This window comes from Pteropus medius, unplaced genomic scaffold (assembly GCF_902729225.1).
Source record: "Pteropus medius unplaced genomic scaffold, Ma_sr-lr_union100, whole genome shotgun sequence".
NCBI classification, from domain to species: Eukaryota; Metazoa; Chordata; class Mammalia; order Chiroptera; family Pteropodidae; genus Pteropus; species Pteropus medius.
This window is the reverse complement of record NW_024342471.1, coordinates 11,149,175-11,161,959: the sequence shown is the minus strand read 5'-3', so window position 1 is coordinate 11,161,959 and position 12,785 is coordinate 11,149,175. Positions and strand designations below refer to the sequence as shown.

Sequence of the window (12,785 nt, the reverse complement as noted above, 5' to 3'; positions counted from 1 at the left end):
TGAACTTTTTGAGACAGGGGCACAAGAAAGAACAGAAATGAAATAAAACCCCAACCATTCTAAAGCTGTTATTGTTCCAAGATCACGTTTTGTGGTGTAGCAACGAGTCCCCCGTTTAGCCAGACAGCGGGCGCTCCGCACAGCCGCAAATTTGTTCTGAGCTTCACACGCACAGCCCATTTTTTTGTTTCGTTTTGTTTTTAACGTTTTGGTGTATAGTATATGCAAAACAGTGCACCGATCCTAAGTGTACAGCATGATTAATTGTCCCCGGTCGTAATTTTCTTTTTAGGCATTTAGTAAGCACTTACTACATGCCCACTAAGCACTAGATAACCAGATGAATAAGTTTAGAACTTGGGCTCCAGTGTCAGACGGGTCAGACTTTGAATCCAAGGTCTGTCGTTTATGAAGAGTGAGGTAACGTTGGGGAGCCCGTGAGCCAGACCAGCCTTGGTTTCCTCATCTTCACGTGGGGACGACCTGAGGCAGTATGGTTAGGAGCTACTTTATTCAGTCAGCAAATGTTCATTGAGCCCCTACTACAGCTAGTCACTAGAAAGCTAGTATACACAAGGTGCTGGAACAGGAAGTCCTCAATAAACGTTAGCTCGAAAAATACATGTTGCTTCTGGGTGCTTCCCACTTGAGATTCAGACAGGACAAGTGACATGCCTGAGACTGCCTGGCCAGTGAACAGCCCCAGCTCCTGTCTTACAGAAAGTGGCCACAGGCTTACGAGCCCAGCATGTGGATGATGCACACCACTGGGCCAGATGGCTGCAGTGGCCCTCACAGCTGCTCAGAGCTTCCCCGAATGCAAAGCCCTTCTCTACACACATGCACGCACACACGCACGCACGCACACACATGAGCTAATTCTCCCTCCAGGTGACCTGTAGGAGGCAGTGCCCTAGACATCCAGGCTCTCTAAGCCTCCTATTCACTCTTCATGTGACTGTGGATGTGTCCTTTTCTCTCTCTGGGCCTCGGTTTCCATCACCTTAAAATGGGAAAACAGATGTAGGGATGGGTGCTCTGCAAGATGATCTTGAGCAAGACCCTTGCCATGGGGTCCCAGCAGGCCCCAGGAACCAGATGATGAGCAACAGCAGCAGCCGGAAGGCAGAGCTGAAGAAACTCACGCCAGGCTGAGAGTCTGCTTAAAGAGGCCAAAAGCCAGAGTGACCGAGGGACCAAGAATGTGACACATCAGGACAGGCTGTGGAGGCGTGGCCGGGCCTCCTCTCCAGCTCGGCCTGGCCAAGGTTTCCCCCCAGAGTGGCTCTTGATTCCTCTCTGAATGCCTGTCCTTGCTGTCGCCTCCCTGACTGATCACAGAAAAAGGCAGCGACAATTTGCAGAGCATTCCCGAGTTCGCAGAGCATTCCCAAGTTCGACACAAGCTGAGTTCCATTCGTGCCTGAGCATCTTGAGTGAGAGGTTTCACCTCCCTGAGCCTCCATTTTCTATGCAAACTGGGGGCTAATCAGAGCTACTCTCACTGTGAGTATCATGAGCAATGTAAATAAGGTGTTTGGCAAAATATCTGGCCTATATTAGATGTACAAGAAATAGGAACTGCTGGAATAATAATTATTATTACTCTCCTCATTGTGAATGTTTGAGGCCACAATGAGTTAAGAAGGCTGTAGTCACAAGCACAGGCCATGTGGCCATAGTGACAAAGGGACCCCAATGCAGGTGCTGGAGTATGACAACCAGCACACATTAACACTGACCATGTGCAAGGCCCTTCTCCGAACACAGCACCAGGGTCCTGAACCTGAGCACTAGTGACATTTCAGGTCAGGTCATTCTTTGTCCTGGGGGCCGGGGGGCTGTCTTGTGCATTGTAGGACGTCTACCGGCATCCCTGACCTCCACCTGCTGGACAGTAAAAGCATCCCCGTCTCCATTGCCAAATGCCCCCTGAGGGGCAAAATCACCCCTGTTGAGTACACTGCTTTAGTAGATTAACTCATATAATCCTCATGAGTTTATTACTATCATCTTGTTTACAGATGAGAAAACAGAGGCACACAGAAATTAAAAAACTTGTCCAAGGTTACCTGGCTAGTAAATGGCAAGACTGGACTTTGAACCCAGGACATCTGGCCCCACAGCCCACATTCTCGACTACTATGAGGTAAGATCCTTGTGCGAATTTTCTCCCCCGTTGACCAGAGACAGCACATGGTTCAGGAGAGAAAACCACCAGCCTGGACTTGGCCCCGGGTCTGCTTCTTATCAGCTAAGCTTCCTCTCCCTATCATAAGCCACAGGCTTCCCTGATTCTTGAAGATCCTCCCGTCTCAGAATTACTAGTGGATAATGATCTACTGTGACAGATCGAGGTAATTCCCCAATGGGACATGCTGGAGGAGCTACGCTGTTGAGGAAATGCCAAGCTTTACCTGGCTAAAGGGCAGGTAAGGAGCTGGGGATGACGAGGAAGGAGGGACAGAGGGGGACAAGTTGATTGCCAGAGGTGACCGCCACCGGAGGAATGGGGAATGGTGTGCGACGCGACGCTGTCTTTTGTCTCCTCCCCAAATATTCAGGCAATCAACACTGCCAGCCAATACTTTAGGGACTGTGCTGTTTTAGAGGTTATGTGATGAATTGCTGACACTAGCCTCTGGTTCAGCGTGGGACGAGGACAGTTGAATGCTGAATGCTTAAAGGAACCTAGTCACACCCAGTTACAACCATCCCTGGCTTCGAACAGGGCACAGGCAAAGGTGCAGGAAGGGAAAAACAGGACGCCTTAGCTTTTCCAAGGTTTCTGGGCTGCAGAAAGAGGCTTTTGGTAGGAACTCAAGAGTTATTTTTGGTCCTAGTTCTATCTTCTACAGTGTTTGAAAATGTCTTCCCAACAAAAAGTCCTAAGTGTGTGGCTTGTGTTGTCCCTCTGTATTGTTAGTATGAAATAAATCAAATTCTTGTCTCAATTCATTATACCTCTCTCCACTTAAGGCCTTTGCCATGTGACTTTGCTGTTCCTCCTGCTAGAGGCAGAGGCTACTGCCCCTCACCACCTCCATCCCCTGACTGGCCTTCGGGCACTTGATGTGCTTTGGCCAATGAAATGTTAGCAGACATGAGGCAAGCCAAGGCATGACGTGTGCCTGTGTGCTGGGGCTGGCCCTCATGCACCCCGCATCACCGTGGCAGGTTATCCCTGGGCGGCTGCAGGCTGGGTCCCAGCAGGAACACACATGGCACAGACCAGAGCCCAGTGAGCAGGAGGAGCAAGTTCAGCCAGACTCACAACTTGAAATGGAGCCACCCAGCAGAGCATAGGCCAAATCAGCTAACCCTCAGCTGACCACTGCACGCATGGCATGAATAATGAGTTTTGCTTTAATAAGTGATTGCCGTTGAGTTTGAGATCATTTGTTACACAGTGATAGCTGACAGAGACAGTGTATTAGTGAATAACCCAAACAGCTCAGCACGAGGAGCAGTGGGCCCACTCTCTCCCATGTACACACGTTCCCAAATCCTAGATACACATGTTGCATGCACACTTTGTGTCCCACCCTATCTCCAACCCCCAGGTGAAATGACATAACAGGTTCTGAGTCAAATGAAGGGTGAGAATCAGGCCTCTGAGAACAGAGGCTGAAAAGCAAGTCAGAGGTTGAAAGGTCATAGCCACGAGCACAAGGGTGTGTGAGGGACTGTGTAAGTCCATACTCTCCCATGAACGTGTTCACGGCCATGCGTGTGAATGTGGGTTTCTCCTCTGCTGCTTTAGGACTTGCCAGAAGGTCTGGATTTCCCATGCCCACACAGGTACTCTCATAAAACTCAGGATATGACTATGATGCAGATGGCGCCCTATCGGATGTAACATCCTTATGCAGTTCACAAACGGAATGGACAAACCGAATGTACCCAGCAACACGGCCATCGATGAAGCGGTCCCTGTGGGGAGGGGGCGGGGCAGGAATGATATATAATAAAAGCCGAATCCTGTGTTTATCTCTTTGAGTGTCATCTTGACTGAGCTCCTAAAATCCCTGCAAGGCCACAACCTTCCTCTTAAGAAACAAGACTCATTCGGGCGGCGTGCACGTTCTTCAGCGATGCTCACCACATCTCTTCCACGTCGTAATTCCAATAGAGCTGATCTCTGGGTTGTACAATTTTCAAGCATGACTTGTTTTGTGTTGTAGACAACAAGGATAAAAGCATTGTGAAATATAATCAATATACTTTAGCTTCTCAAATTAGGTCCGAGGCTGGGCCAGGAGACAGAGAAAGGTACAGCTGTGGGTGCTCCTTGCACTAGTCCAGGTGAGCAAGAGCCAGAGATATATGAAGCACATTCTAGGTGAGGAGACCAGGCCCATGGACCAGTGGTTCTCAACCCTGCTTTTCAAACTCCCAGTGCCCAGGCAACACCCTAGACCAACTGCAGCAAAACCACCGGCAATGGGACCGGGGCATCAGTATCGTCTGAAGCTGCCCAGCTGATTGCATTGTGCGACCAGTGTTGGGGAGCTCTGCTGGGAGCATCATTATGTGTCTGGGGTTCAGAGAATTGCACGGAAGTTTTCAAGAGTGGGGCGGGAACGGATGGATTGCATCAAAATTCTCACTTGGCACTTCTGGGAGAGGCAGCCTGCATTTTTGAGATGGCTGGAAGAGATTAAGGTCCTGCCCATGACCTCTGAGGTGACCTATATTCCCAGCCAGAAGATCAGGATCAGCCAATCTCCATGTGAAGTAGCAGAGTGGTCATTCCACTGGGTTTAGTACATTTCAAAAGAGACGAAAATCCTGCCCCACTCCCCACCCCTAAGTGACAGCAATTGGCTGAAGCTGAGTCGTGGCTGCCCCTTCAAATGGGCTGTGTATCCGGAGGTGTTTTGCCAGAGAGGTTCTGCAGGTTTCCTGGGGGGTTGAGGCTTGCACTGATCCAAGGTTATAGAAACTATTTTGTCCCAGCTGGAATCATTTACTCAGATTATTTTATATGATGGGCAATGTATAGAACTGTGTTGCTCAATACAATAGCCACTGGCCATGTGTAACTACCAAGAATTTGGAATGTGGTTAGTAGGAATGAGGGACTGAATTTTTAATTTCATTTCGTTTTAACAAACTTAAGTTTAAAAGTGGATGCTTGATTCAGTTGCTAGGAAACCTGGATATGTGAAAGACCTCTGTAAATCCCCCTTGTTTGCCTGAGAACTACTGAATGAGAAACTCCGGGGGGCATAGCGATCTGATCTGGGTTGTGACAAGCCTTCCAGGTGATTTTGATGCAGCTGCTGAGGGAGTGAGGCAGGTGGCTAAGGTGTGGAGAAGCCATGTGGAAGAGTGGCTGTTGTAGACAGAACACCTACCCCACCACCACCGAAAAAGAAAAAGATGCCCAGATCCTAATCCCCAGAATCTGTGCTTTGGAATGTGGTTAGTAGGACTGAGGGACTGAATTTTTGTGTCACAGTTATGTGACACAGCAGGGGCGATTAAGGTTGCTGATGAGATTACGGTTGCTAATCAACTGACCTTGAGATGGGGTGACTATCCTGGGTTATCTGGGTGATCCCAGTGTAATCACAAGGGTCTTTAAATGGGGAGAGGAAGGCCAAAGGTGAAAACCAGAAAAAATGTTAACATGAGGACACAGCCGGCCACTGCTGACTTTGAAGATGGAAGGGTACCACAGTCTAAGGAAGGCAGGTGGCCTCTAGGAGCTGGACAGTGGGTTCTCCCCTAGATTCTCCAGGGAGGACCACAGCCCTGCCGGCATCTTGATTTTAGTCTGGGGAGACCCATTTTGGGCTTCTGGCCTCCAGAACTCTAAGATTATAAATGTGTATTGTTTAAGACACTAAATTTGTTACAGCATCAATATGAGACACGTAACACGGTGGCTGAGGGCCCAGTTCCTGAAGTCAGACTTTCTGGGTCTGGGCTTGTCCTCCTGATGTGTGACCATGGGAAAGCCCCCTAGTCTTCCCCCCACCCCCCGCAAAATGGAGGTGATGGTGACGATAATAGTATACACAGGGTTGTGAGGATAAAGTAAAGTAATGCACGAAAAACATTTGGCTCATCATAAGTGCTCTAACGAATGCTTAAAAGCAAAACCGTTCCAACCAATGAGCAGCCTACCAACCACCTAAGATGGGGCAAACAGCCCCTAGGCAGAGAGCAGTAACCAGAGTGGGATGGGGTTGAGGAGAGAAGGCTTCCTGCAGATGGAGATGTTGGAACTCAGTTTTAAAGGAAAAGTCAGTTATCACGGCGGGGGAGGGGGGAGGATGAGACATTCAAAGCTCACAGCGAGGGAAGCAGGTTACTAAGCTGGGAAGTACAAAGGAATGTCTCTTGAGCCTGCATTTGGGTTTGACAAGAACGAAGTCCAGAAGTAAGGGGTGGTGAGGAATATTTCCTTAGGCAAAATAAATTCTGGAGGCCATAACTGGAAACACCTGAGGTTTGATTATATCAAAATGTAAAACTTCTTTATAACAAAAACACCATAAATAAATTAATAAAACCAGGGATCAGACTGAGAAGAAATATTTGCAACAAATGATAAAACGGTGTTTTAAATATTCCCAACAAATGATAGTGTTACTGTCTGCTCTATATAAAGAGTTCTTAGAAATCAATATGGAAAAAACTGCCCACCAAAAATCCAATAGAAAAGTAAACAGCAAGTATGAATCAACGGCCACTGAAGATAAAATGTAAATGCTCAGTACGAAAAGATGTTGAACCTCACGAGTTATTAGGAAAATGCAAATTAAAACAATGAAATATTTTCACCCATCACAGTGGCAGACACCAGAAAGATTGCTAACACCTAGGGTTGGCAAGTGTCAAGGAAAAGGCATTCGCACATTCTCTGAGCATCTGTTGGCCAACTGGGTGGAGTCAGCAATACCTAATGGGAGGGGATTTGCAGGGGTGGAGAATCCCGGAGTTAAACAAGGAGCAGCCTAAGCCCTCCGTGTAATTAGAGCCTTCTCGCTTGCTCTGCTGTGAGGCAAGAGGGGAAATAAGAAGCCCTGGCAGAAGGGACCTGCCTTTCTCGGGTGTGTAAGAATCAGTCAAATCCTCCCTGCTGGTGAGAGAATTTGCGTGCAAGGGCTTTTAGGCAAAGCCGAGGTGGCAGTTCTCTGGAGATCCCAGAAGAACTGTGATGAAATGACTGTGAATAACAGCAACGATTAGAATGACACTTATTTTGCAAATAAAGGAAAGGCTTGGAGAGGTGGTAAGTGGAGGATTTGAGACTCAGATGCAGATCTTTCTACCACTCCAAGGAGTCAGGAATTCACTTATCACATGCAAACAAGTCTGTGCTATTGAAGTCAGCTCCCAGAGTTATGTCTGGCATGTACTGTGTACTCTCTGTATATCCACACTATGCTAAGCCCTTCACGTGCATTCATTTCATTCCATCCGCACCACTAGCCCGTGAGGCAGGATCTGTCATTTGCAACCATCTTACAGAAAAGGAAAGTGAAGCTCAGAGAGGTTAAGTAACTTCCCCGAGTCCCACAGCTGGTTAGTGGCGAAGCTGGACTTTGAGATGCGGGCTGTCCTTCTACAACTGATCCATTAAGACTGTGTGTGGGTGACCCATTCAGTGCTCGGAGTCACATAAAGAAGTGCGTGTCTGGGGGTTTAAAGGTACATCGTATCTGGAGAAATTGATCGACTTTGGCAGAGACCTCAGAGTTACACATGAGCAAAATATGAATTTAGGCAGACTTTGTAAAACTGGTTTATTCCACAAACTACCTGTCACTTAACCCATTATTGATTAAGGGGTTCTGACTGTTGAGCTAGACTCAAAATGGGTCTTCCTGCCTCTGTGGTCTATCAGACACTCAGCATGTGAAAAGATGTCCAACCGCACTAATAATAAAAGAAAGGTGAGTTTAAACAAAATACAATTTGCAAAGACTAAAAAGAGCTATAATATCCAGACAAGAGAGTCAAGAACAAAAGAAAACAAAAGCCGGCACCCACGTAGGGAGCCTGTAATTGGAACGGCCGCGTGGCTACACGTTTCCAAGTTTTAAATGTAGATACTTTTGGACTCAATGATTCCTATTTGGGGAATTTATCATAAGTGCCCAAAGATATGTGTCCAAGATAATGCAGTATAATTTATAACAGCCACCCAAAAAATAAATAAATAAATAAATAAATAAATAAATAAATAATAAAAGAAAGAAAGGAGAAAGGAAAAAGGAAAGAAGGGAGGGAGGGGGAAAGAGAGAGAGAGAGAGAGAGAGAGAACCTAAAAGTCTATTATAGGAAGCAAGTTAACGAAAGTAGTTTAGTCATAAAATGAATATCATGTAGCCTTGAAAGAGAACAATGTAGGCTGTCCTTCTACAACTGATCTCTGTATTTCCATGAAAAGACATTATCACATGGAAAAGGTCAAATACAAAACGCTATAGGTAGATAAGTGTTATATGCATGAATTAGATCATATTAGATTTTCCATATACAGTTATGTAAATATATATTTATGAAGCATAAAATCTTGTAGGATTTATACTGAACTGCTCACAATTACTATTTTTGTGGGCTGGAGGTAGAAAGGGGAAGTGGATATCACTTGTTATTTTTTACAATTTTTTTATAGCAATCATGAATTAACAGAAAATATATTTCTATGGAGAAGCGAGGTTGGAGGAAATCTCTACAGAGTCATCTTGGCACGATTGGGCCATTAAGGCTCAGCCCAAGGCCAACATTGCAAGATTTTAAGATTCAGTCCACATAGACCCTCACACTCCATATCCCATTCACTTCAGGGGAAATTCTATTTGATGACAACACTGACTCAAGTCCCCCTGTTCAGATCTTTCTAATCAACATTTAGTGTATCCTATTGTAGTGGATCAGTCCAAAGTCTTCCTCCTGGACCAACCTGTGGAAATCCCAAGGGCTGGGAGGATCGTATTCATCCTCATGTCCCCATGCCCAACATGGGACGTCACGTACGGACAGTGAGCATTTCATTCATTGAACAACTATTTCGTGAGCACCTACAGTGCACTGGTTGCTAGAGATACACAGGTGAGCAAAAACAGATTTGGCCTGGTGTCTGGGAGCTTACAGTCCCACTGGAATTTGTTGAATAAATAAATGAGTCACAAGTGAGTGACCAGTGAGATGAACGAACTTGGAGGGTAGGGAGAACTGACCTAGTGACTTTGTGAACCGATACACAAAAGCACTGGCCCGGAGCAGACGAACCAGCCTTGTCTCAGGGAAGTGGTTTTCATTTTTTTTTTTTTTTTTTTTTTTGCCATTGGAATCTCTTCTCAATAAACAAGAGAGAACAATGATATTACTGTAAGCTCTTTCATAAGTTCAATTTAAAGTATTTACAGATCATGCGATTTACGTAATTTTTATGGACAAAATAAGTATTTGGCTTATTAAGATCACTTCAGGTATGTGATGTCTTTTGAGTAGTTTTTCAATACTCAAAATTATAATAAAGATTAAATTCAAATAAAAGATTTACAGAACTCTGGAGTTTGAAAAACTTCTGGAAGTAAGAGTATTATTTTTGTTTGTTTTGTTTGAAGTAAAAAAGGGAATGCAACAAAATTCATCCAGCACATGAGCACATTCAATATGTCAAGTACTCTTATGTGAACTTAATATTAATGGCCTCAGGGATCACAGGGAACCACGAGATTAAGGTCAGGGGAACAGCCACGATAAGTAGGTAGGGAGGTAGGTAGGTAGGTAGGTAGGTAGGTAGGTAGGTAGATGGATAGGTGGGTGAGTGGATGGATGGATGGATGGATAAATAGGCGATAGATGATAGATGATAGATAGATAGATAGATAGATAGAGATAAACAGTCATGTCTTTGGCTTATTAAGATCAATTCTCAATAAAATCACATATCCTGAGTAATTTTGGCCTGGGCCTGCCATGCATAGGAGCCCATTGAATATGCTTTGTGAATCAAATGATCTCCCCGAGCTCGCTGCCTCTTCCCTGGGCCTAGAAGTTGTTCCCGCGTCGGGGAGCTCTGTGGGCTCAGTTATTCTAGGATCAGGATTTCCTACTCCCCAAATCTGCTTTCCACCTACAGGCCACGGTCGGTCCTCAGGTCCTGGGTGGAAATGAGTGGGACAAAGGGAGGTTCCCTGCTGTAGGTATGTTCTGAGCTAGAACATTTTTGGACTGTGATTGGGCAGGATCTCTCATAATTCCAATTGTTTCTTTTAAACCTGCAATTACCCTTCCAGAAATGACTTTTACCCACACAAATCCTCAAAGACGTTCATTGAAGTATTGCTTAGAATCGTTAAATATTGGAACCAGTCTAATTGCCCATTAGCTAGGACATCAATTGGTTCAAATTAACCAAAGGACATCCATAAAGCTGGATTCTGGGAGGCCATTAAAATGAACAAGTTAGATCTTTATATCACTGATGTCCATAACACTAATTAGAGGATCAAAGGACGCCTGGAAGCACACAGGTAGCATGATCCTATTTGTGTAGAACCACATAAGTATTGGTTTATACTTGTCAAAAAATTCCCCTCAGTTATATGCTAAAATTTAAACAGTAAGTTTTGGAGAATAGGCATAGATCCTTCTGCACCGTTTGAATTTCTGTAACAATCGTATTGTAATACGCTGAAATCATACATGGGGAGAAATGACTTTTTAAAACTTCTGGCCTGGCCGTCAGAGGCAGGCTGAGCAAGGAGGAGGAGTGACACAGTTGTCAGCCCAAGTGACCACACAGCCACACTGACCCAGCTGAGGCTCCATAGCTTAAGGTCCTGAATCCCAAACCCCAAATAAACCCCAGGGTCCCCCTAATACTCTCTACAGCCAGGAGAAGGGGAAACAGCATATAATGAGGGTCACTCACATTTCTAAGACTCCCCAAATCCGTGACCCTTGCAGGAGGCCAGCAGCCGGAGGCCAGCAGCAGGAGGCCAGGGCAGTGTCGTATCCCAGGAAGGGTCTGGATTTGGGGTCCCACAGACCAAGGTTTGAAACACACCTCCACCACCCGGCAGTCGGTTTACTTGAGCTCTCAGAGCTTCCGTTTCCTCTTCTGTAGGATGGGAAGGGAACCTTGCCTCACAGGGGTGTTATGAAGACTGAGATGACATAGACCCCTGGCACATAGTAGGCCCTCAGCTTGGTCCCCTCATTCCTCAGCCTTGGCCCTAAGACACCAATGGCCCAAACCTCTCCCATCCCCTCCTGGGACTCCCATACCTGCAGCCCAGGTCAGTCCAGCGCCAGGCACAGCGCCCCGGCTGCCTGGCGATGCGGGCCCGTGGGATCCGGGGACATGGTGAGGCCAGTGACACCGGGGCCAGCCTCTTCATCTGGGCGGCAGGGAGAAGGGCAGGCTCTGCCATGGGCTGGAACCCTCACGGCGACCAGGCCAGCCGCTGCGCTGCTGCTGCTGCTGTGGAGCTGACTCAATCGACAGCTCGAGAAGGAGGAAGGCTGCTGGGCCTCTGTGGCACCTGTGGCACGCCCAGTTCCCAGACACCCCCACACCGGGACAGTTGTCCAACCTCCTCCCTGGCAGGGCTGGCTCAGCCAGGGCCACCTACAAACAGACACACACACACACACACACACACACGCGCGCACGCGCGCGCGCGCACCCCTGAGCCCTGCCCACCTGCCTCCACTGAGGTAAAGTAGAAATAGCACCTTTAAAAAACTGTCATGAAATACAATTTGTATTGCCATTATTATTACCTACAGACAACTGATTTTAAATAAAACTACATTAATAAAATACCTAATGTGGATGGAAAAAATAATCTATTACCCAGGGGTCTTTGCCTTGGCTTGGCCACAGCCTCTGTGCCTTTGAACAGGTCTCCCACCTTCTCTGAGCCTTGGCTTCCTCCTCTGTAAAATGGGGACGGTGACATTTGCCAGGAAACAGAAAAGCAAGCCAGCAGGAGTGTGTAGAGAGTGTGAAAAAGGCAGAGTCAGTGTAGGGAGGGAGGATGGAAGCTAAGGGAGCAGGAAATGGGAAGGGCCTCCCTGGGAACCGACAGGTAGCCTGGAATGTGTAGGAGCAGGAATGAGGAAGGGGTGTTCCTCCTGGCTTCCCTAGCTTGTGTCCTATTTCTATATCTGTTCTGGGCCAGAAGTCTCTACACTGTTCTCTGGCTGGGACAGAATGTTGTGGTCTCCCCTGAATTGCCCTGGCCCAGCCCGCCCTAGTCTAAGGTTCTGGGTGTCAGGGACCCTCCCAGGCAGCGTATTTGCCTTTGCACTAAGAAGAGCAGCCCCGCGGTGTTCCTCGAGGAGGGGCGCAGATCCACAGGAGCCCAATAACCGGAAGTCGTCCCCCTGGAGACACAGCGCCCAGGACTATGCACAGTCCTGGCGTCAGAATGTGGGAAGGGGTCCACAGGACAAACGGCCCTCGGGAGCCCCACGTCTCAGCAGGCCGTCACTGGCTCTCACATGCAGACTAAGGCTGTGCAGGTGACCAACTGTCCATGTTTCCCAAGCTTCCTCCTGAGGGGGAAACTCGGGAACCACACCACCAGAAGGCCAAGTATCGGGGGGTCCCATTGGTACACAGGCTTTCCCTCTCAACATGCAAGTTGAAATAGCAGTAAAAGTGGGTAGAAAGGTACTTTGGAAGGAACGAGTGGCCTTGTGCGGAAAACGTGGTAAGTACTTAATAAAGGATGGATGGATGGATAGATGGATAATGAATGAATGAAGAATGGATAAATGATGGATAGGTGGAAGAGTGAATATGT

The 12,785-nt window shown here is 47.0% G+C and overlaps 1 protein-coding gene across 4 annotated transcripts in view; it reads right to left on the bottom strand.

Moving 5' to 3' along the window:
• ARHGAP40 (Rho GTPase activating protein 40) overlaps positions 1-11,548 on the bottom strand; it is a 34,790-nt gene extending 23,242 nt beyond the window's left edge. For 2 of the 4 annotated variants that reach the window (XM_039864327.1, XM_039864328.1), the window contains exon 1: positions 11,260-11,548. In XM_039864327.1, the coding sequence (XP_039720261.1) occupies positions 11,260-11,405 (146 nt within the window). In that variant the 5' untranslated portion in view covers positions 11,406-11,548. The remainder of the gene's footprint in view (positions 1-11,259) is intronic. The other 2 variants (XM_039864326.1, XM_039864325.1) reach the window with 2 other exon arrangements.
• Positions 11,549-12,785: the final 1,237 nt, after the last annotated feature.